This window comes from Zonotrichia albicollis, chromosome 12, assembly GCF_047830755.1.
Source record: "Zonotrichia albicollis isolate bZonAlb1 chromosome 12, bZonAlb1.hap1, whole genome shotgun sequence".
Lineage (NCBI taxonomy): Eukaryota > Metazoa > Chordata > Aves > Passeriformes > Passerellidae > Zonotrichia > Zonotrichia albicollis.
Genome location: NC_133830.1, coordinates 13,910,942 through 13,935,603, shown reverse-complemented (window position 1 = coordinate 13,935,603; position 24,662 = coordinate 13,910,942). Strand labels below are relative to the sequence as shown.

General features: G+C 44.8%; 1 protein-coding gene across 4 annotated transcripts; it reads left to right on the top strand.

The window, feature by feature from the left end:
• The first annotated feature begins 825 nt into the window (after positions 1–825).
• On the top strand, positions 826–23,672 carry RHOA (ras homolog family member A). Of its 4 annotated transcripts, none has more exons than XM_074549938.1 (7): positions 838–984; positions 2,010–2,096; positions 8,097–8,226; positions 17,721–17,878; positions 20,494–20,614; positions 21,848–21,978; positions 22,411–23,672. In XM_074549938.1, exons 4-7 carry the CDS (start codon positions 17,723–17,725, stop codon positions 22,582–22,584), a joined length of 582 nt encoding a protein of 193 aa, XP_074406039.1. In that variant the 5' UTR covers positions 838–984; positions 2,010–2,096; positions 8,097–8,226; positions 17,721–17,722; the 3' UTR covers positions 22,585–23,672. The 4 variants fall into 4 exon arrangements, with proteins under 4 accessions (XP_074406041.1, XP_074406038.1, XP_074406039.1 ...); XM_074549939.1 differs by having other exon boundaries at positions 849–984; positions 1,992–2,096; XM_074549937.1 differs by lacking the exon at positions 2,010–2,096 and having other exon boundaries at positions 827–984.
• The last annotated feature ends 990 nt before the right edge of the window (positions 23,673–24,662 follow it).

Below are 24,662 nucleotides of genomic sequence, written 5' to 3'. Positions count from 1 at the left end.
CAAACAGGGCACTTTGATACCACTGCCCCCACCCACTTTTAACGGAATCAATTAGGTTGTAAAAGACCTGAGGTCATCAAATCCAACCTCCGACCAAACTCCTGGATGTGAGCCAGACCATGGCAGAGTGCCACAGCCAGCCTTTCCTTGAACATCCCCAGGGACGGTGACCCCACATCTCCCAGAGCAGCCTGTTCCAAAGTCTGATCACCTCTGCTATGAAGAAATTCTTCCTGATGTCCAGCACGGAGCAGTTTGAGACTACATCGTCTCACCCCATCATGAGGTCCCAGGCAGGGGAGGCCAATTCCCACCTGGCACAGCTTTCTGCCAGGAGTTGTGCAGAGTCATTCCTGAACCTCCTTTTCTCCAGGCTAAACACCCCCAGCTGCTCCTGACAGGACTTGTGCTCCAGACCCCTCCCCAGCTTCTCTGCCCTTCTCTGGACCTGCTCTAGCCCCTCAATATCCTTCTGAGCTGAGGGCCCAGAAGGACGCACGGGACCTGCGGTGAGACTCCGCCGGAAGAAAGGGGGAAACGAACCACCCACAGGCCAACTGGGCATCGCGATTCAGGTCCCCACCACAGCCGCCTTTCCCCCAGTAGGTGCGGAGGGGCCGTGCCCAGCATCGAGAGCTCCTCTCACGGTAGGCACGCATGAGGCCGCAAGGAGGCAGGCAGCTCCCCTGATAGAGCGCACACAAGACGAGAACCTAACCCCACCGCTCCCCAACTGGCGCGATGTAAATAGCACCGGCGTTTTTATAGCGGCCCTTCCCGGCAGCCCCCGCGCGCGGCCGCGCCGATTGGCCGGGGGGCGGGCGGGCGCGCGCGGCCGGGCGGGGCGGCTCGAGAACGCGGCGCGCGCGGGGGGCCGGGAGCGCGCACGGCCCGCCCCGCCCCGCCCGTTTCCGCCGCCGCCGCCGCTCGCGCTCGGGCCTGTGGAGCAGGAGGCGGCGGGAGCCGGACCAGCGCAGGCCGCAGGTACCGGGGGGCTCTCGGCCGACCGGGGGGCGCGGGGGGGAGCGGATCGCCGGTTTCTCTCCTCCCTTCCCCCCTTCCCGCCGCCGTCGCCGGGTGGGGCCCGCCCGCCCCCGCCGGGAGCCCGCGGCCTGCGGGCGGGGGCGGCCGGGCCCGGCCGGGCCTCTCGCCGCCACCGCCGCGCACAAAAGGGGAGGGCTGGCTGGGGTGGTCTCTCCGCGAGTTCCCGGGGCCGGTAACGGGGCCTTTTCCGGGCCGCGGGAGCGGGGGAGGGGAGGAAGGGGCGCGGCCCCGGGGCTCTCCCGCGGGAGCCGCCCGCGCCCCGCCCGGGCCCCGGTACCGCCGCCCGGCCGTGGGCGGCGCGGAGGGAGGCGGCGGCCGCGCTGCCCCGGCCCCGCGGGGTGACACGGGCGGCACCGGGGCTGCCCCGGTGAGTGGCGGCGTTGTGTGACGTCACCCGCGGCGGGCCGCGCCCCGCCCGCCCCGGGGGTCGCAGGCGGGGGTCGCGCCGGGCCCCCCGCGGCACACGGGGCCGGGCCGGGATCCCTGCGGAAGGGCTGCCGGGATCTGTGAGCCGCTGAACTTTTATCTTGGGGAGGAATCGGCCTTTGGAGCGAAACTGGAAAGTTTGGGCGGTGTTTTTCGGTGGGGCGGCTGCACAGGCCGGGAAACGGCGGGGGTGGTTTGACACGGCCGGAGCCCCCAGAGACTCACCTGGCTGAGAACTGCCCGGTGTTCAACGAAATCTGCACAAAGCTTTTCTGCCAGGAAAGCCACTCCTTCGAGGGCGAGAGGAACCTCGAGACCACTGTTTGGGTTTTAAAAATAGAACCTAAAAACTTCTCCCAGAGGTCTGGAGAGTTAGTTCTTACAGATCCTCAGGATGAAGTATTGTTCAGTCCAATGATACCACATCTGCTTTGATATCCCTTTAAGAGATATCTGGAACGGGCGTTTGTTTGTTTTTATTTGCTGCCTCATATCCAGCTTTTGTTTCTCTCCTGGTACAGTTCACCTGTTTGTTGCAGGGAACCCTTCAGGAGCGGTGGTTCCCACCCACCCTTTCTCTGTGTGATACGGTATTTGGAGAAAATCAAACACTAAGCCCTCCCTAGGTAATGTTAAGTTTGTTGTTGCCTTTTCCTCCCCCTCCAGAGCTTAGCCTAAGTGTCAATTCTGCCATCTGTGTGACTTTGAAATGGTGAACTTCTCCCAGAAGCAGACTTCTGTTGATCTTCTTCTTACCTCAGAAATCTCAAAAGTTAATTTTATGTGCCCTAAATATTGTTTGTGACTCAAAGTATTAAGTTCTCTGATGGCTTTATTTGGAGATTTTTTTCCCAGTATGGAAACATTAAGTCTTTCCCTCCCCTAAAAGATTGATTGTGAAAATATTTGCTTGCTGCTTTAGGCTTTTCTGATAGATGTGTGCTTTCTCCCTGCACTCTTCTGGTCTTATCCAGGTCTCCACACAGCCACACAGCACTGGCATTTCTCATTCAAATATAGAGTCTAATTCTGGCACTGATTTGGACCAAGGCTGCATGTTTAAAAAAAGAAAAATGTTAGCCTTATTTCACTTTAATTAGTTCACTGGAATGTTTAACAGCATATTCAGCATAAATGTTTGACATAAATTTATATGATTTGTACAATCACCCGTAAATTTGGGTGCTTTGTATCATTTAACACTAGAATACACGGATTTTTCCAAAATAATTTTTCAAGGCGTGAATGCACCGTCACACCAGGGGCAGAATAAATTCAGTCCCAGCAGAAGTGAGCTGAGCAGCTCCCGTGTTGTCCCTCCTCGCTCGCCAGGCTCAGGCCCTGGCCGAGTGCCACAGCAGCCAAGCGCCAGAGGCGGGGAGTTCTCCGAGCCAGGAATTGACAGTAAAAACATCCTAAATGATCTTAACTGCCACCAGGATGTAGGGCTGGGGATGGCTCTTCAGATAAGCAAATTCCAAATGAAAACCTTTTGGTGGGGTCTTGGGAGTATCATCATCTTTCCTTGTTTTTCTGACAGTAACTCTCGGGTTTTCTGGTTTTTTACACTTAATCTTTTTCTCTCAATTTATTTAAGTTGCCCAGAACCCTGTGGGCTCTTCTTCACACCATGTCTGTGGTCTGCTCTGTGCTAGATATTTCTGACCTTGGCTACCTTTTCATTAGTCAAGTGTGCCTTCTCAGTTTCTCTAACATTTTATTCCCTGCTGCTGTGGCATCTTCAGGTTCTTTCCAAGTCTCCACTCAGCCACCATCTTTTACCTTTAATACTAAATCTCATCTCACTCTTGTTCTGCTCTGTTGCCTTACAAAGTGTCTTTAAATGCAGTTTGAACTGTGGAGGAGAAGTGTAATTGGGTGAGTTTGAGGAAGTGAGCATGTTGATAAAGTACAGCAAGTGTGCCCTTGAAATTTTAAATTAATCCGTGATGAGCTTGTCCTAGTAAAACACATAATAAGGGTGAAACTCTGTAATAGAGAACAGTGCAATGCAAAATAAATGTGCCAAAAGACAGCTGACCTTCATTCCATTCCCAGGGTACAGCTATGCACCTGCACACACCTGAGTGCGTGGTGAAAATCCTCTGCTCCTTGCCTTTTGGTATAATTCCTCTCCTGCTATAAATAGTGGGTAGCTAAATAGAAAGAGGTAGTTGCTTATTACTTTTTGGTAAATCTCAAAAATAAGCAAAAATATCCCAAAATACTGCCTGTGGTACACTGGGGAAGTTACTACTACTTTTACACTCCTGTTGGTGTCTGGTGCCTTCTGGTCTTGGTGGGATCTGTTCCCACTCATTCTGAACAGTGAATAAAGTAACAAAGGCTAATTGGAGTTGGTAGAGTGACACTGCCCTATCCCTCCTCTCTTCTGTCCTTTTCCTATCACCATATTTTCATTTGGAAAGGACATTTGAGACTATAAAAATTGAACTAAAATATCTATAGGCCACCTTTTAATTAAGATATTTGCCATCCACACAACTAACAGCCAGTCCTTCTGAGTGAGTCAGCTAATTAAACTAATCAGAAGAAGATTTGCTGTCTTTCTGTGACCACCTTTCATGACCAAGGTCCCTTGTAAAACAAACAGATGGAGAGTCACAAGTATACCCAGTAAAATTGGGCAGTACACCAAATATGAGGTTTTGCTTTCCTGAGGCTCTGACAGTTGTGGGTTTTCTGCTTGCTTTTTTATTGTTGTTTTTTAATCAGAAACAGAGCTCAATTCAGTCTCTCTGCTCAGTTAATTAGCAGTGTTTTGCAACCATAAATAGTTCTGTCTCACCTGGCCTGAACTGTCACATTTGGAGCAGGTTGCTAGTGTGGATGTGTACAAAGGGATTCCTCCTCCTCATCTTCACAGTTTTAAGAAAGATTGTCTTTGCATGTGTCAGTGATTTGGAAGAACTAGCAGCTGTCCAAGTACCAGTTATCTCTGTTTGCATTCTTTGCTAGCATTTCATTTTTCTTATATTTTACACCTGGAGATTCTTTACCCTACACCTCCCGTCTGCTCTGTGAAACTGTGTGAAGTGAGAAGGCTGTCTCACAGTGGGATCTTGACTGGGTGCTGACCAAGTGAATTGGCTCATTTTTTGAACCTCAGTCCAAGAGCTGTTTGGAAAGGCTGGGTTCCATGTAAACCACAGCAGAACTAGGCTTCTGCACTTGAAATTGAAAATGTTGTTGGGAGGATTTTAAATTATACTGTGGAATGTTGACAGATGAGAATGAGCATGCAGTTTGGGATAAAGAAAGTATTAGAAATAAGAATACAGCCTTCAGAAAGTTTAAGTCATGAAGTTGACCAGAAAAGTAAATAAGAATGTGAAGTCTGGCAAGTCAAATGAAAAATACAAGGATGCAAGGACCTGCCAGAGAGACTCTGAGAAACATCATACTAAAAAAAAAAAATCCAAGTTCATCAGAAACAAGAAAGGTTCAGGATTCTGGAGGGCCAATAGATGGAAAAGTGAAAGAAATATTTGATGATGAAGCCATGAGTAGGGAGATGACTTACTCCTGTTTCCTGTGGAGGAGTCCAGGAGTCCAAAGAGTTCCCTGTGCCAGATATTCTCATTCTGGAGAACAGGACTCATTGGAAGATCTGTCTCTGCTTGAATTGTCAGCAAAGTAATTTATAGAGCAAAGTAATAAATACAGTTACAAGATGCCAAGACCAGATGGTGCTTGCCCAAGGGTTCCAAAGGAAACTCAGGCCTGAAATGACCGAATTACTAATTACACTGTGTAACTTCTCAATACCTTGAAGCCACAGAAATAGAGGAGGATTTATGTGGTAGCAGTTCTTAAAGATAGTTCAGCAGGATATCACAGTTCAGTGCCTTTTTAAAAAGTAGAAAACAAAAAAAAAAAAAAGCTAACCAGATGGACCAACAACTTAAGAGTAGCAGAAAGCCAATGTGGCTTTTGCAAAGGAAATGGTGCAGCTCATAGCTGCTGGAGGTTTGTGATTACTTGAGAAGCACAAAGAAGGGAAGTTTGGGAGAAGAAGAGGGATCTGTGTTACATCTCTACTGTTCAGCATATGCATAAATGATCTGGTGAGAAAGGTGTTGAGGATGGAGGGAGGAAAAGACTAAAGCTGATTAGGAAGAATTGCAGCTTGTCCTTCTCACACTGAATTACAGGCAGCAAAATGCCAAATGAAATTTGTTCCAGATAAATACAAAGCAGGGGGATAGTCTTAATTTGTTTATGCACTGATGGGGTGAAAGTTAATTATTGCCACTTAGAAGGAAGAGCTTGCCATAATTCTGTGAAAATGGAAGTTTAGTGTTCAACAGTGATCATATGAGTTTGTATGAAGGGCTTTGGGAAAGGAATAAAAAAAGGAAAACAGGGATGGCATCATGGCTCTTAGTCTTCAACACACTGATTACAGTGGGGTGCCACAGAGAAAGATGTGCTTTGAGATACATTGCAACTGGAAAAGCAAAGATGAGGCTGGAAATAGTGATCAGAGATAAGGAATGGATTCCATACAAAGGATGCTTAAAGAGATTTGAACTCCTTAGCTTGGCAAAGACATGACCAAGCAGTCTGGTCTAGATCAAACCTGAGGTGCCTCTCCCTCAGTCTGCACTGGGACCACAGAGTGCTTTGAATGACAGCGATTTACACAGCTCCAGAACCAAACAGGTGGAATGACAGCAGAAAACACTGTAAATGTTGGGCATAAAGAATAAAAATAATTACCCCCAAGCTGTCTGCTGAGAAGATACACTTGTGGTGGTATCAGTGCATTTGCTCCTTCTTTTACTCTGAGATACCTGCAGTGTCAGGCAGTGTTGGGCTTGCTGGGTGTTTGATCTGAACCAGTGCAGTTTCAACAGATGTCTTGTGGTGGGAGAAGAGGAGGAAGGAGCACAGGTGAGTGTCAGTTGTGGGTACAAGTGGCTGTCTGGAGAAGTTAGTGTTAGTTTTTCTCGTCCATATGTGCTTTGCTGCCAGCACCTGAAGACAGAGCCACCACACCCAAGCAGAAGCCTGCCTTGCTCAGCATGAGGTGCCCCACATCCCATCTGACATGCAGCAGGTGTCTGGGAGGAGAGGACAACAAGAAAAAACTGGCTGAAATGCAAAGCTTTTTGCAGATTACACAGGCATGGAAATCCACAGATCTACTATAATTACCTCAATATTAAGCCCTAATCTCATTTTGTGCAGAGTAATCTTGGGACTCGGTATTGCATAAGAGAAGTGCTCTCGTAAGTCGTGCCTGCAGACAGCAAAGATGGAGTCAGTGGGGGCAAATGAGCAAGAATGTTCCATGGGGGAGCAAGGGCAGCAACAGCAGCCACAGATCCTGAGGACAGAATCCTTCTTCCTGCCCCCAAAATCCAAACTTTGCCTTCAGCCTCAGAGAGGGACTTGTCGTGGTAGAGGAAGACAAGGGAGAAATGCTCAAATTAGTCTTCTTCCCTGGGTTCTGAAATGGTGTTAATTTACTAATTATGTACCAGTAGGGAGGTGAACAGCATAGGGGTGAACTTTGCAGGCAGTTATCAGGAGCACCCTGCTAAGTTTGGTGTTAACAAAACAGGATGCATGTTGACAATGTTAAGACAGAGTTTTGCTTGCACATATTGCTGGTTTAGTTTTAAAAAAAGTTGACTTAAACATGCTTTAAAAAGGTCTTTCAGGAACCTTCTTTTGCAGTGTTTTTTTCCTTCCAAGTGTTGAATGTGAATTAAATAACCTGGCTTGGAAAGGAAGTGAAAGCATCTGTTTTGTTCACACTTAAAAAAAAGTGCAAGAAAGCCCTACAGATGAAATAAGAGAAAAGTAGTAACTGAACATAGAAAGTAGAAAACAGAAGCTCAAAATTGTAGAAAGTAACTGGGAGGAAAAAGGAGCTCAAATAACTATGAAATTGTGGATCTAAAAAGTAGAAATGTGGTGAGGCCTTGCCATGTGTCCTGCTGGGAGGCCTGCCTGCCTTTGCTTTCAAGCTGGCTCATCCCATGTGCTCTTGTCCTTGTTTCAGGCCCCAGCTTTGCTCACTGCTCTTTAGGGTCTGAGAGAAGCATCCAGTTGTTTTCTTCTGTGGCTGTGTCTCTTCCAGACTGTCCTTTTTCCAGTCCTGCTGTAGTTGTTCCTCATATGGTCACTGCTGTGTAGTTTAATCATCCGTGTGCCCTGCTCTGAGTCATTTCCAGTTCATTTATAGCCTTTTGACATGGGAGGATCACAGCTGCACACATCAGAAGATGCAGTCATGCGATGGATTCCAACAGCATCTTAATGGTTTCTGGTTTGTTCCTTTTCTCCTAGTTCTTAATACTGGAATCTTTAAAATTGTGGCACTTTGGAGTATTGAGCTTTTATTTTAAAGGCATTAACTATATCACTTTTGAATGCTGTCCTTGAGTGGCAGTGATCAGCTCCTAGTCCATCATTTTGTATAGAAAGTTGAGTCTGGTTTTTATATTGCATATCACTTCACATTTCTCTCTTTCAAATTTTATTGCCAAGGCACAGAGCCTGTTAAAGTTCTGAAATCCATCACAATTAACCCTTGCCTTTATTGACATCACCAGTAAATTTTGTTGTATAGCTATTTTTCTTCACTTTTTCAGGTCATTTATGAACGTTGAGCTGTGCAGGTTCCACGGGTGTTTTTCTGAGAGCGCTGAGCATTTCCTTCTGCCTGGTTTCCTATCTTTTGGCACTTATTTATCTATACCCAGAGAACTTCCGTGTAATCAGGTATTCTGATTATCTCATTAAGTTTAAAAGAAAAACGTTGAATGATATTGCACACCTAATCTGACCAGATTTGGTAATTGACACCTGTTTTGATATATATCTTAGGTCTGAAGATCTCTGGCCTGAAATTGAGGGGGGCAATGTAGTTTTTTTTCCGGAAAGCTCTTTACATGCTGCAGCAGTTTGAGTTTGAAAGAATGCTAATATGCACTAATAATAAAGACAACTAGGACAGTCTTAATGATTGTAATCCCATCGGATTTAAGACATCAATCCCAGGTACAATAATGGAATAAGTAACAAAGTGTTCAGGAAAGAATTAAGGCAGTGTCACTCAGCCTGGACTGGGGGAAATAGAAACAAGAGGTGTTAATTGTTTTAGTTCGGTTCTTAAGTACAAATGTTCATCTTAACCTTCAGTTAGTACTTGACAGTAATTACATGTCATTTTCAGTGAGAAAAGAATCCAGAATAAAATCAATATGGTTCATATTAAATTTAGTAGAAAGGCAAGTGGAGGCTCAAGTGAGTCTGTGTGTAGTGAGAGCATGAAGGAGTTGGACTCTTGGGCTGTGCTTTTGAATGGTCACCAGGAAGAAATGCAAAATGCCAGTAATGGGAAATTTGCAGAGGCTGAAGAAGTGAGGAAGTGACTTCATCATAATGCAGAAAATGTAGCTGACTGCTAGAGCGAGGAGCATGGTGTATGGCATTCTCTGTTACTGCTGTTTTAAAGTCAAGATGATCTGCACTTGAATTAATGCATGGGGTGAAATGTGCTGGGGAATGACCAAGCAGTGGCTTGTTTGCACTTGAAACGCATCTCAGGGTGTGTTCTCTGATACTGAGTGAATGGGTTTAAGGCTCCTCTCCTGGAGCTGGGCTGCTGCAGCCCTGAGGCGTTTGGAGCTGGGATGGATAATGTGGGATGGTGACACCTCTACCACTTTGTTTCTCCTTATGCCAGGAATAGACAGGCACTACTGTCAAAGGTGTAAAGGTAATTAAAAAAAAACCAAACAACCAGCTCTGTGTTCTGTGTGTTAGGGTGCTCCAGTCTGGAAAGGCTGTTATGTGAGCAGCAGGAAGAGGGTGAGCGAGGCAAATTGTTCACTCCCTTTCCATTTCGGAATTAGGAGGCAGTAAAGAAACTAATAGGGACAATCTTGAATTTGAAGGAAGTGGCTTTAGACAATGTGTAATTAAATTGTGGGAACTCCCTCCACAGGATGTTTTGTGTGCTGGAAGTTTACATGGGTTCAAAGGGAGTCTGGACAAGCTCATGGAGGAGAAATCTGTTTGAGGTTACCAAATTCATGGGAACCACATCTGACCCAAGAAGCTCCTGAGCTGAAGGCTGGAGAATATGCAGGGAGAAGCTTCTTGTTCATTTTTCCTCTTCTTTAGTGCAAGAATCCAGTCCTGAGTTTATCTGAAATGCCAGGCACTGAGGTGGAGAGCCCTAAGTCCATGTCCCCATTTCCATGTGTGTAGACCTGCAGTAACAGATGGTCTTTGAGTCTCTAGGTGTAAGTTTAGGTGCAGAAACAAGTTGGTCCAGTGGTCAGTGTCCATGTTGGAGCTGCCTGTGGGACACAGTGCTGGGTGTAGAGAGTTGCCCAGGTCATGATTTGGGTGTTTTCACAGAAAATAGTTTGTGTGTTCCTGGGAGCACTTGGCAGTGCTGAGGCTCATTCCTGTAAAGCACGGGCAGGTGCTCTGTACAGGGAAGGAGAGCAAAGCAAAATGTTTTCAAGCAAATTTATTAGAATCCAAAACAATTTTCTTCTCTGAGAGGAGGATGAATTGTGTGTTGTCACACAGGATTTTTCCTGAAGAGGAAGGCAAGGGCAAAGGCTGTAATTTGATAGGATGAATCCTACTTTGAGACTTCACATGATATCTCAGATTAGACGTGCTGTGTCCGCATGACACTCAGCACGGATCTAGTGCTGACAGCTGATTCAGGTTTCCTCCCAAACATTGCATTGGCAGCTTTATTCTGCATGAGGAACCTCCTGCCCCATCACAGCCATTGCAGAGGCAGCATGAACAACACTCTGTGTCCTTAACGAAGATTCACTGTATGCCCATGCCTGTAAAACACCTATTGTGTACTTCTGGATAACTCTTAATGACTGTATAAAATTAATCAGTCATTAAGGGTTCACTGGGGCTGGCAACCAGTGTTGCTAAGACCTAATGCAGTTAAGCTGACCCTGTTCCCAGTTCTGGTGATGTAGTACAAAGAGGCTTGAGCTGGTTATTTGTGGAGTTAGCTGAGACCTGGGGAGGTTTATTAGCTGGGGCTGAGCACAGCTATGCTGCTCTGGATTTAAAGCTGCCTCTGGAAATGTACAGCTCTATTTGCAAGACTTTTTTTCCAAGCTAGTAAAACATGCCAGACTTGAGCCTGGTTGATGTAGGCTGAATGAACTGTTATCAGAAAGCTGAACACTCAGCTTGCCTTGTCCAAAGACCTTCCCCAAGGACCTGTGTTTTGTGTTTAATCCTGTTGGATACTATGCTGAGCTTCTGTGTCAGTTTTTCAATTGTACTTCAGTCTTACAACAGAAAAATTCTGTTTCTCTGTGGGTTAAATTCCATGTGCAATATCAGTAGCCTGCCCTATGCTTTGCCACCTTTGGAACTTTTTTCAAATGTTAGATTTCATATGTAACCCTCCCCAAAAGCCCCAGCAGATCTCTTTTTCTCACCAACTGCTCCCACATAGTGCTGTAGTTAGAAATAGGTCTGTTTTGCAGTACTGTCAAACTGCTTTATGTACTGGCTGCAGTAAGGAATATAATTATAGCTATTTCTCAAAGGTCTTGTTAGCAACACTTTAAATAATGTGGCTTTTTGGTTTATGAGTGGAAGTGTCCACAGGCAGACTTGCACAGAATTAAGAAAATCTCAACTATTACAATGAAATGTATTGACCATATTCATGATTCTGGTGGCTTGGAATTGAACTGAGGTTCCATGCCAGTAATGCTTGATTTCAGGTTGTTCATGGTGTCAGAAGAGCAGATCACTCTGAGCTCAGTGTGTCTGCCTTGACTGTCAGTGTGGCTGTACAGATCAGTTCAGACAATAAATAAGTGGTCACTTGCTGCATGTTTTGGGGTATGTGCATCTTCCAGGATCTTTTAGGAACCCTGGAACAGAAACATGGGTTGTATCTGACTCCTTTATGTGATTGAGTCACGTTTTTCCATAATTTTTTCTTACTTTTATTTCAGTCCCAAGGCTGTTGATTTCCCAGTTTGCAGCTTCTCTAAGAGGTGAATTTGGGTCACAGCTTCTTTAACTTCACAACTATTGCTATGGAAGAGCAGGGCCATCCTGTGTTGGTTATGTGGGGAAAAGTGGCAAGGTAGCACCCATAGGCTTACATAGGCTGAAGGAAGCTGATTTAAGGTAGCAGGATTAGTATTTCAGCAGCAAGCTGCAGTATTTCTGGTATTTGTTTATATGTGCTTTCACTAATGAGAAGTGAGCAGCAAAAAAGGATTATAGAATGTATAGTTGCTGGCATTCTCCATTGGGACTTCAGTGGAGGAGGAGATTGAGACTCTTGCCTGCTGTTGGAAATGTGGGAATCCTGGATTGTGCTCTAGAGGAGCGCTTACATCCTTCTGTTGTTTCCTCCTGGCCTGTTTGTCTGACCCCTTCCCTGGCCATAGTCTTTGGGCCACTTCACCCACTCAGATGCTCTGTGTTCAGTCTCTTTCTTCACTGTACACAGCTGCTGTAAAATCAGGCCTGGTTGCTTTGGGGCTGATCTACTTTGGGCTCCAAACTGCTTTGCTAGTTCTCAGTGCTAATGCCCAGCCTTGCTAAATGGCCAGAAGAAAACTGAGAGAAGCCTGCTCACCCCCTCTTGATCCCTGGAGTCTTTGGGGACAACTCTTCGTTCGTCCACCTCAGACTTGAACAAAAGTGAGTATATTTTAGGAGTAAATGCAGGTAGTGAGGCAGAAGCAGCTGAGGGCTGGGACAGTCGGTTCTCCCCTGTGGTAGGTAGAGGGCAGGGCCTCACTGGTCAGGGTGGGAGACACTTGAGCAGGGTTTCTTCTTCTGGTCCCTCAGCCCAGCTCTTGTTCCTCCTGCTGCCCAGGGCAGGGCTGACTGAATGAAGGGAAACACAGCAAATGAGAAGGGTGCCAGGCTGTGATTCACTCAGCAGCAAACTGCTTCAGTACTGTGTAGAGGAGTCAGCAGCAAGGCAGTCTTTCTAAGATTTCAAAACCTTTGCCTTCCAACATTTTGGTTTTAAGAACTTCAGCAAGATTAAGTGGGAAAGAATTTAAAGGATGTTCTCCCCCCATCCCCTGCAGCATCCTTACTGCATGCTGAACTGCTTCTGAACTGCATCTGCTGAGTTCTTGCTGACGTCCAATAATCCAGAATTATGTTTTTACAAAATTCTGTATTTATGCCAAGGGTCTGCCTGTATAGCATAGCAGGCAGCATAAAGTTACTAGTAGTTAATTGGTAATTGAAATTAAATATAATTGTGATACCTATGTGATGGTAAAGGGCTGTTTCTTCCATCAGTTACTTTTTCCAGGATGAGATCCAGAGTGAGACAGACAAACCTGGCATGTTTGTTGTCAGCCTATCCAACTTCATAATGTCAACAGTGTCCACAATCCTCACTCATGCTGTGTGGCCCTGGGACCTGCCAGAGAGGTGGCACTAGAAAAGTTGTTCCTTGGAAAAACAAATAGCATGCTGAAGAGGCAAATTCCCTTGCAGTAAAGAGTAATACTTGGGGGGAGTATGTTTAAAACATGAAAAAAAAAATTTCCTCATTTCTAATTCTTCTGGAGTATTTGGTGGATTCCCTTAACAAGCAGGGCTTTATGCTGCAGGAGTCTTGGAGCCTCACTGCACTTAGAAACAGCAGCCTCCTGTAACAAGGATATTAGTGTGGCAACTCTGCAAACAGGAGCTCCTTGTGTTGTAACCTCCTGTGATGTTAGTGGGATTGAGCAAATGATGTCTAAAGCTCCTGTAATACCTGGGAAAGACACTGGCTGAGGCTGGGGAAATGTCATAATTGAATCTCTTCCATTCAGATGAGTCACTTGAGTCATGTTGTGAGAGTTTCCACTTTGAATCTAGCAGCCTAGCTGGTTTTGAGAATCCTATAAATGCAAAGGAAGAGGGAAGATTGGTTTATTTAAGAGTAGGAAAAATTGCAGATCTCTTGCCTTGCTGCAGAAGACAGCACAGATTCTCCTAGAAGATCACTGCAGCCATTCTGCTACACTAATTGGGATAAATTATTTCTTGCTCAATGTTGTGTGTGCATCATCAGTGATGCAGTTCCAGCAGCTTTCTGGGTTTATTGGACTCTCCCTGCTCTGTGTGTTGTGTAAAAGGATGAATGTACTTTCATTCAGTTACAGGAGGCAGTAGGAGCTGTTTGTTACAGCCTCTCAGGTAGCTCATAGAGGTTTTTTAGCACTGGTGAAAAGCTGTGATGCAGCAAATAGTGAATTGTGTGTAATGTGCATCTTAAATGAAACTCTTTAGGCCAACAAAGTGCTTTGATTCTCACATACTGCTGGTAGAAATTTGATGTATTTCCATGTTTCAGAATACTTGAAGAAGAAAAGCAGAGCATGTCAGAGTGCAGCAGAAAGACCCAGCTGCTGTGAATGCTGTTAGTGTTGTCCTTGCTACATGCACCACTAAGATGCAGCTCCATTCCAACAATCCATTTTTTTCTCTATTGTGCTACCAAGATGTTGTTTTTCTGAATCTTTGCCAGACCTGACAACCCCTTACAGCTGTCCACTGGAAAGGAGTGTATTTATTTTAGCTAAAAATAACTAGCTGAAATATGCTGATCTGTACACTGAATCCTCTAAATTAGGAAATTCAAGGAATTCCTAAATTAGAAAGTGTTGGATGAGGCTTTGAGCAGCCTGGTCTAGTGAAAGATGTCCCTGCCTGTGTCAGGGGTTGGAATTATATGATCTTGGAGGTTCCTTCCAGCCCAAACCTTCTATGGTTCATTGATAATGATAAATAGAAAGAAGTGGTTGTGATGTTTGGTGACTTCCTTCCGAGGTGGGTGGAGGTGATCAGAGCTGACATCCTGAGCTGTTTATATCTACCCAGCATTTATAATCTGGGCTGTTTCTGAAAACTGGAGATTTTAAGTGGTGATCTTTGCCTCCTGAATTGAACTTTATACAACACACTTGTTCTAGAAAGAATTGTTTTGTGGTAATGCTGTGGAAGGTGAAACTAAAGTAAAAAATACAAGGATGCCATAGGTCACCAAAAAATGATAATGTGGTTGAGGCTTTATGTGATGGTCCAGAAGGATCTTCTAGAAGCTGATGCTGAGGGAATTTTAATTCCCTGGATTTTGAATGTACCAGATGGAGGGAACTGAGGGCAGGTTTGATCTGGCCTGGTGATGGTCCTGCACAGAGCTGTGAGCTGGAGAGCCTCGAGGGGCAGGTGCTGAGCAGTGGGAAGGAAGTGGTTGAGCACACACTGCTGAAGGGCATCTTGGGTCCAAATGATATCAGCACATCTCAGGAAGCATTCAGGCAGAGAGTTTCATGATAGGATTTTCTCAGGGAAAACAAAGGAGATAAATTAAAGCTCCTGAAATAATTTTGATAAATATATATCCATAAATTTTCCAAGCTTTTTTGGGGAAGGATTTTTAGAAAGATCTACATTAAATAATGGGTTTGTGGGAGTTTTTTTACACAATTGTAGTTTTCTTGTATACCTTAGGCATAGGTATGTAGAAGGCCAAAACATAAAATTTAACTGGCAATACTTTGAAAATAATGAGTGATGGAAGTATCTAGAAGAAGATAGAGTTGATGTGATACTCCATTGAAAAATACAGTTATCTGTAGGTGATGCCAAAAGGTCACATACCCTGGGTGATCCTGCAGGGATCTCAAGGCATCCCAGGCCAGGCCCAGAAGGGAGAAGGAGGGAGGGTGGCAGGGAAGGACAGGCTTTGTCAGCCACCCACTGTGTCTCCAGGGTGGTTTCATCAATGGCCTGGATAATTATCTGGGGATCACTGCTATTAAACTTGCATCCAACAGACCGTGGTTAAACGGGAGGACAGAGCTAGAACCTGAAGGTAGAATAAACAATCAGTCACTGTAAGGATAAATAAAAGTGTGGCAGTGGATACTCAGCTGTGTGAAGAGAGAACTATTCACTATAGAGACATCTGAATAAAAAAAGTCTGTGAGCTATTAGGAATTAAAAGCTGACTGTATCAACAGTGTTGTCTTCAGGGGAGAGGAAGAAGGAAGAGAAAGACACATAATTCCAGATTGGTGTTTAAGCAGGGTGTCCCAGAAGATCAGTGAAATTATTCCTTCAGCTCTGGGCACTCTTCACAGAGCCCTAGGAGAAATACTGGATTCAGCTTTTGGGCTCCACACTTGGGTACATTTGTGCCAGTTGGACTCTGCCCAGAAGGGAGCAATGGGAAAGTCTAGGAAATATGATTTATAGAGGAGGCTTGAATAAACTGGCATTGTTTTCCCTGAAGAGAAGACTAAATGAAGGCATGTATTCTCAGCTGCACTGGGGAAAGGGAATAATCAATTTCCTTATGGCCACAAAAACCAGCATAAACAGTAATGGGCTTATATTACATCAAAGAAGGGCAAGGGTACACACTGAGGGAAATTTTCTCTTTGTAAATGTTGTGGAGCACATGAGTAGATTACTTCAGAGGTTTTGTAGGACTTGAAGGGCAGATTAGCCAAAACTGACATTAAATAGATGTTACAAGTAGTTGATCTTGAGTTGGTACATACAACAGATAATTTCCAGTTCTGTAAAATTCAAATACTACCATTGCTAGAAAGGATTCAAAATCATCTCAAACAATGGAAGGAAAACTTTTATAAGGCTTGGATCATTTAAAACCTTCCACAAATGTAAAAATTGCCCCAAGTCCCTAAGGTAAATAACTTAAACTTGTGTACATACATGTTTGCAAGGTGAAAGAAACTCACTTGAGACGTGGATTTGGATCACTTGAGCAGTGGTGTCTGACAGGGCTGTCCTTGAGCCCTGCTGCTTGGTGGGTTGAAATCGTACCTGGAACATTCTCTGTACCTGGAGCAGAAGTACAGAATCTCTCAGTAATATCCAATGCTTCTTCACCACCTAACAGTACCAAAGTTTGCTTTTAGATGGTAGTTTTACCTTTTTACTTGATTTCATGAGGCAAAAGAAGAGGTGAAAAGGGTAAAATGTTTTTACTGTGTCCTTTAAAACTCTCCTGTGCTTCTTTGAGGCCTTCTCCCCTTGCCAGCAGCCATGATCATCCTCACAGATCTTTGTTCTGGGTTTGTCATGGCAAAAGTGACCTCACAGGGTGCTCCCTCTGTGCTGTTTTGGTCATGCAGCCATAGGTATTGTGGTGGGGTTGCTGTTTGCTCCATTTCCAGGAAGCTTCATGGGATGACTAAGCGGCATCCCCTGAAGTGCCTTTGTGTTCTGAGAGGAAAGTCCTCCTGGCTCTGTCCTCAGTGCACTCAGCTGCAGGCAGGTCACTCCCTGAATCCCTGGCTAACACCTGGAGGAAAGAGAGAGCAGGCACATACATAGTGCTGCTTTTGTTTGCTTTGCCAGATCCAAAACAACCATCTCCTTCGGCCCCACCCTGACTCCAGGCTTTCCTTAGAGCTTTCCAAGCTTTTGTACTGTCTTTTTGAGGCCAGGTTTGCTCATGAGCAGGACATGGATTTGTGTGGTCCTGATACAGACCAATCAATTAATCATTGATCATTTCATTGCACAGCAGAGATCTGCATGGAGTATCACAGGGGTCTCCACTTCTGAGTCCCCCCTTCTCTCACTGCCAGCTGACAGCAGGCTCTGTTAACCTGGGAGCAGGTTAATGCCCAGGAAAGGGGGTTGAGGAGTGAGATGTGTCCTGCCAAAATCCTTTGCAGAGTGGTGGTTGTAATCTGAGGAACTGGTTGAGATCCTTCTGTTGGTGCTCTGAGGTGGCAGCAGATGCTCCTCAGTGCAGCTGACTGGCACTTTGTGGTTAAGACAGCTCAGTGTGATAAGAAAATGCCCTTCAATTGAAGCATCCTGTATATGATTACCTGGAATCCACTTCTGAGAGGGTACCCTGGGACAGTGCTGCTCACACACTCATTGTCTCTGGGTGCTGCTACCTCAGCCTTTAGGACAGATCAATAAATGCTAAACCAGGCCCATCTCTTCTCCTTTCTATTATTCTTGCATTAGTGGGCTCACTGGTGTGTTTATAAGTGCTGGGGAATGTTTTTTTCTTAAAAGAATGGGAATCTGAACGCACCCAAGTCCAGATATGTCTGTCTCTCTAACAGTCATGTATAACCAATTTAAAAGGTCTTATTAATTGAAGACTTGGTGTTTATTAATTATTAGCATCTCGGTTAAAAGCTGTATCAGTTGAATTAACAAGTCATTGTTTTGTTTTTCAGCTATGGCAGCCATTCGAAAAAAGCTGGTTATAGTGGGAGATGGTGCCTGTGGAAAGACCTGTCTGCTGATTGTATTTAGCAAAGACCAGTTCCCTGAAGTGTATGTTCCCACTGTCTTTGAAAATTACGTAGCAGATATTGAAGTGGATGGAAAGCAGGTATGTGAACCCTTCCCTAAGAGCCAGAATGAACTGGTGTTTGTTCAGAACAGCATGGACATCTCCACACTTCCTTCATTTAAGGATGTTCCTGTGGAAAAAAATTACTGGCCTTGCTAGAATGTGCTCATATCCAGTGTCTGTCTAACAAGGTGCTTCTAGCTGTACACAAGCTGAGGTTCTAAAAGCCAGGCAATCAGTGTGAGGAGAATGCTGCAGCAGGTGGGAGGGGATGGAGCAATGCAAAGATGCTGAGGGCTTTGGGGCTCCTGGCCTTTGGAACAGAGTCCCTGCTTTAATAAGGACCTGGTATTGTAATTATAAAGACTAATTCCTTGAGAGGATTTTTTTAATACCTGCTGCTGGCAAAATGCAGCATCCTTCTGAGAACAGATGACAGACAGGTTGATAAGGGGGTTGATTTTTGTAGTGTACATCAGCATCACCTGTTCTGCTTGTCTGAAGAACCTCAATTCTTAGCACCCAAGTGTAGCCACAGCTCACTGAGCTTCATCTTCAGCTTGTACTTCAGTAAACTAATTTTTAAAATATTTCATTTTAGTTTTAAATATTTTGAAAACCAGATTTTAATCAGGGGAACCTCTTGAGTCCTTTTGTTAGGCAGACATGTCACACACCCGCTCCAGGGGCAGCTGTAGGTGCTGATCCCTGGGTAAATTGCCTTCTGCAGTTCTGCCAGCAGGGTGCTGGGTGATGTGCAAAATTGTCACTTTCCAGGATGCTCCAGAAGCACACAGAGCAGGAGCTTTACACCTTGAAAGCTCAGCTGTTGCCACACCCTGCCAGGCAGGCACAGCCTGTGTCTGTTTGGGTGCTGTGAGCACACAGAGCCGACTCTGCCATGGGACTGCAGCTCAGGCATGTGCAGCTCTTGGTGCTGCTGGTGCTGAGCTCCCCTGTTTGTCCCTGTGGGACATTGCCTTGGCTCTGGCCTCAGCTACAGCCAGGACATTGCTCAGTCCATTCCAGTTCAGATGCAGTGACTGTCGATCCTGACTGGAGAAAAAGAAGTTTTTGAGCTAGTTTTGGACTTAATGTTAAATTTGATTTCCTGGTGTTGCAGGGATGGGTTATTTATGGATTTAGTCATGATAGCTCTTGCTACTTGAGTCTAAAAAGAGCTTTCCTCTCCCATAATGTGAATCAGTAAAAGAAAATTTACTTTTAGACTAATATTAGGACATGTTTTTCCCTCAAGTGACAGGTTCTACAGTTTCTATATTGTATTTTAGACTCTAAGGACTATTGTTTGAAATATGTATGATATCCATTTCTCTGTCTCATCACCAAGTCTAACTTCCTCATTCCTTTCTGCCTGAATCTCTGCATCTCTGAATGGGAGAACAGGGAGTCATGCCCTATCAGCTAGATGCAGCCAGTAGCTAAAGGAAAATAGCATCAGCAGCTTGAGCAGTATCAGCTGATTTTATTTTTGTTACTAGAGGATATATTTTACCTAAGCTCTTGGTCTTCAGAAAATTTGATGACAAAAGTTTGTAGGAGAGCTTAAACCTCTTCTGTTTGACAGACACTTACCTCTGTCTTCCTAGAAAAGCATTCCCAGAAATGTCCAGAAGTCATATGAAGACAAAGAGGTGATGGTAGGAGATGTGGTGTTTTAGGAGCTGATTCCAGTGTCATAGACATCACTTTAAAAATATCAACATTTGCCCCAAAATTCACATTTGCAGCTGCAGAGGTGATTCTGAGAGGAGGAGTATTTCTGACTGAAATACAGAAGATTATTTTTGTATATGTGTGCACTCCAGGCTCTGTTTGTTCACAGTTCAAACAGACAGTTGTATTGCACATGCAGGCTCACATTTGGGTCTCAGTTCTGCCCATCTGTCTTTGTCTGAGTTGCTGTGGACTTTTTTCCTGGAATTTTTGAATGCAAGGGTTTAAAGAAGGCACCCAGTCCATTATGAAGGCAGACTCATCAGAGAATCTTAAGCAAGAGTATATGTACCTAAAGAGCTTGATTAAGGTTTTTAAAGTTCTTTGCTTTAAATGTTGGCTAGTCCTTCTACAGTTTTAAACAATCCTATTGGGGTGTTCTCACCTAGCTCCAGCAAAAGTAGAAAAATTGAGAACATTAAGTACTTTACTTCTTAGTAACAAGAAGCTTTACACACAAATCAGTTTTGTTAAATTTGTGCACAAATAAGTACGATCTTGACATTCTTAGTCACTAAATGTTCCATCTGTAAACCTATTGAAAATGTGCATAATCCTAAAAAGCATATACTTAGTCCACTTTCACTGAAAACTGGTATTTCTGGGATGGTTGTCAGAGAGCTCCCAGCCCTTTGAAGCTGATTCCCTTCAATTCTTCTTTGTGGCTTTCCTGCTGGTAGCTTTTATGTCCTTTTAGTGGTCACAGGTATAAAGAAAATACTCATAAGCAGCAATAAGTTGATTTTTGGAGTTACAGAATGTAAAATTCCTAATAGTTCTCCTGGCAAAGGAGAACTTGCAGTCTCCTCCTTTTGAGTGGTACTGACTGAAATATTTTATTCACTCCTGTTGTGTTCCTGGCTTCTGAATCAGAACTTTCCTGGTGATCTGACTAACCCCTTATGTTAACTTTGCAGGTTGAGTTGGCTTTGTGGGATACAGCAGGACAGGAAGACTACGATCGACTTAGACCGCTTTCTTATCCAGATACCGATGTTATACTTATGTGTTTTTCAATTGATAGTCCTGATAGTTTAGGTAAGTAGATCTCAAATCAGAACCACTTCGCTATATCAATGTATTCCCCCTGGAAATTGCACTGTAGAATGCATTTTCCCTTGGGGGGTTTTCCTAGTTTCAGAATTGCTGCTGCTTTGAGTTTGTAGTTTTCAGACATTAGGGAATTCTGCAGCAACACTGAGAGCTGCAGCAGCACTCACTCTGTGTTTGCCCAGATTGTAACAATTCTCTTCCCTCTCCTCCCTTCCTGCCCACCAGTGTCTGGGTGCCAGGGTCCCTGGGAGCAGTGAACTGCCAGGCAGTTTTTCAGGTGTGCAGCATCTCGAGGCCAGCACACCTGAGCACTCCAGGTGCAGCTGCAGAATTGGTATTTTGGCTGTAGTGCAAAAACTGGCTTCAAAACCCTTGTTTAAGTTGTTCCTTCAAGCAAGAAAATATGCCATATTACATAATAGTGAATGTCTCTTCAAAAGCTGAATGGAATTTCATGAAGATAAAAAGTGGTTATGCAGCCTGCAGGTACATCCACTGGTGAATCTCAAATGTCTAAGAGCTTATGAAAGCACAGCCAGATGTTTTAGGCTGTTCAGCACTTCCTGCTGTACAGAACTTGTCAAGGTTTTGCTTTCAAAAGCCCCCAAGTCCTCCTTTCACTAAAAAACTAAAGTCACGTAGCGATGTGAGGAGGAGGTTGCTTGTATATGAGAACAAATTCATTTGCTGCATGTAGGGAGAAATGGCAGATTGAAAATTACTTACCCTAAGCCTTTGTTTCTGTGTATGTGTAATTAGTGTGTTGAACAGCTCTGCAGTAAGGGGAGAACTGAGAGGGGTTGTTTTGTGTTGCTTTAGGAAAAGAAGTGAGGTTAAAACTTAGGCTTCATTATTGTGCCCACCTCTAGCTTCTGGAGATAAATAAAATGTTTCTCTTGAAGCAAAATATTCCATAACTTTCCAGTCCAGAAGTCTGCATGCTGTTCTTTAAGTCTCTTGTGCTAACCCTTGTCAGGTAGCTGCTGAGAGAAGCCAAAATGTTACATGTCCTTCAGCCTTCAAATTACCACACACAGGCTTGTCTTTTTTGGTAACACCAGAACAGCTCTATTTGCTTCCTTATGAAGAGCAGAAAAAAGGGCATCAGTGTGGATTATCAAGTTACAACGACTCAATCCAAGTGTAAAAGCTTTAAAATAAAACTCTCCTCAGAAGTGGGATTTTTTTTACAGTCACGCCTCAATTTATTTTCTTCAGAAAACATCCCAGAGAAGTGGACCCCGGAGGTGAAGCATTTCTGCCCCAACGTGCCTATCATCTTGGTAGGAAACAAGAAGGACCTGAGGAATGACGAGCACACAAGACGAGAGCTGGCCAAAATGAAGCAGGCAGGTTCCTTCCAGAGCCTTACAATAAATGCTGTATTACACAGAAGCGTGTGGTGGTTGCAGCAGAGCATTAAACAGGCACCCACAGCTGGCTGCTGGTTTCTGTGGGCTGTCTGATCAACACCTGTATACAAAGACTGAGGCATTGATTTGGGGATTTGTTCATAGGCTTTTTTACAGTGGTGGCAAAGAATTGCATAAATGCTTCATCAGAAATAGGCAGTCACTTGCTTGTTTTAATAAGGCTTGCAGCTTTCAAGCTCAGAGATATCAGAAAACTGATCGTGTCCTCTGGCATTGGATTTTTAACTAACCAGTTCATTATGTGTGCTTAATCCAGAAATTCTTTGCATTTGTTGGGAAGCTGGGTGGGAGGGGGAGGAGCAGTGTGGCTTTGGGCTGTCCTCACCTGCTGCTTTTGTGCTGTTGCAGGAGCCTGTGAAACCCGAGGAGGGCCGGGACATGGCAAACCGCATTGGTGCATTCGGGTACATGGAGTGTTCGGCAAAGACCAAAGACGGTGTCAGGGAGGTGTTTGAAATGGCCACTAGAGCTGCTTTGCAAGCCCGGCGTGGCAAGAAAAAGTCCGGGTGCCTTCTCTTATAAAGCGTGGCCAGAGGAAGATGGCCAAAGCAGCACCCTGCACTTGAGTAATTTTGAAGTGCTGTTTATTAATCTTAGTGTATGATTACTGGCCTTTTTCATTATCTATAATTTACTTAAGAGATTTAAAAATCGAGTCATCTTGCTACCAGTATTTAGAAGCCAACCATGATTTTTATAACAATCTGCATCAAATTCATCTGTGCACCCAAGGTTAACCTCAACATTCCTCTAACAAACCTTTTCTGCACTCACAGGATATGCCAGGCGCTAATTGAAGACAATTCTCTATCTTCTTTCTTGTCTCTATAAAGACAAAAAGCTGTCAGCACAGAGGATTGGTCTGTAACTACTTTATAACTAACGTCCTATTCTAATTGAGTACAACCGTTACATGGCTGTATGGAATCAAGAGTAGCTTCAGTGCTATCACATTTAGGAAGATCTGATTTTCATGGCTTGGTGTAAAACATTAATTTGGAAATGTGATCACTCTGAAATGACCAAGTCCCATTCAGCTAAGGAAAAGTGAGGGTTCTGTGGTTTCATGTTAGTTACCTTTTAGTTACTGTGTAATTAGTGCCAGTTTAAATGTATGTTACCAAAAATAAATCTATTTACCCCAGCTTAGATGTAGTATTTTTTGTATAATTGGATTTCCTAATACTGTTACTTGTAACCTCTGCGTTAAGGTGTTCTGGGTTTTTTAAGAAACTGTATTTGAAAATAAAGTCCGGTGGAAAGCAGCTGATCCTCTTCCCCTGTTCATTTGTAAGAGTCTGACCCATTTGAATGATACGAGTGGTCTGCACACCCAGGAGAAGTTTTTTTCATAACGTGCTGTAGGGATGAGAAAAGACAGCCTGCTCACACTCAAAGCTTCTGAACTGTTCAGTTGCCTTAAATTCATTGCTGGACCCAGTTTCAAAACTTAAAAAAAAAAGAAACTTTTTGTGTAAGTTTGGTTACCATGTAGTGATCAGACTCCTAACCTGTGAACTTCTTGCTGTTCTGCAGCCAACTAAACTCTTTCTGTATTTTCATTTTTCCAAGAACTAATAGAATAAAGGCAGTTTTCTAAGCTCCCTGTATCCTGGTGTCTGTATTCCTCACTCTGGGTTTTTGTCCCAGCATCTGACAGCCTGAATTAGAAATAGCATTTTTGATAAAGCTGAGAGAGAATTTGCTGAGCAGTTGCAAGTGCTTTAATACTTATTTTTATTTCCCAGCAAGGGACACCCATCTGCTGCTTGTGGTGCTTTCCAAACACTGCAGCAGAGCCGAGTTGCAGTATCTCACCTGGCCCCCACAGGGAGCGGCAAAGCTTCCCAGGAGCTTTTGATACCAAAAGATGGGAGTGCATCACTTGAGTTGGGTTTGTCAGTCCTGAGCATGGGACTAGAGCAGCAGGAGGAGGCTGTGCAGGAGGAAGGGAGGAGCAGGTGCAGTGTTGCTGTGGGAGCATGCAATGGTTTGCAGCAGCTGGGCTGCACTGGAGCAGTGGCAGAGGTTGCACGAGGCAGGGTGTTTGCCATGGCATTGCATGAGGGAGGCCTGGGCTCACGGTGTGGGCCCTGTGCTGCACCCATGCTGGAGAGAGGATTGTGCTGCTCCTGGGGAGGAAAGGCCAGGGAACAGCAGTGGGCATCTCCATGCTCACACTGGTATGAACAGCAGTGGGCATCTCCATGCTCACACTGGTATGAACAGCAGCTGCTGCTGAGCTGAGAGCCTCCTTGCTGGGCTGGGTAGGAGGGAGTCCATGTCTGAGCACCTGGCTGCATCCCATAATGGCACACAGAACACCTGTGTCACTTTTTTTTCTTTTTTTGATCAATTCCTGATTGCTTTTCCTGCAGCAAAGGAGAAGCAGACCCAGCCGTAGCAATGCCCTGTACCTCTGGTCCTTGTCCTTCCTCTTCTGCCACAGACACCCAGAGTGAATTGTCTGACAGCCCCAGTGTCTCACCCACCCCCCCCTCCCTCCTTCCTCTCCTGGGTGTTTGTCCTCCCCCTGCAGGGTGACTGGGTTGAACAGAGCAGGAAGTTCTCAGCTGTGGCCGTGGGGCTGCCAGGGAGGA

Bases quoted from the DNA above. Each gene is read 5' to 3' on its own strand.
- RHOA (XM_074549940.1), top strand. From the start codon at position 17,723: ATGGCAGCCATTCGAAAAAAGCTGGTTATAGTGGGAGATGGTGCCTGT. The intron at 17,879-20,493 runs GTATGTGAACCC...TTAACTTTGCAG, and splicing joins TTGAAGTGGATGGAAAGCAG to GTTGAGTTGGCTTTGTGGGA. The intron at 20,615-21,847 runs GTAAGTAGATCT...TATTTTCTTCAG, and splicing joins TGATAGTCCTGATAGTTTAG to AAAACATCCCAGAGAAGTGG.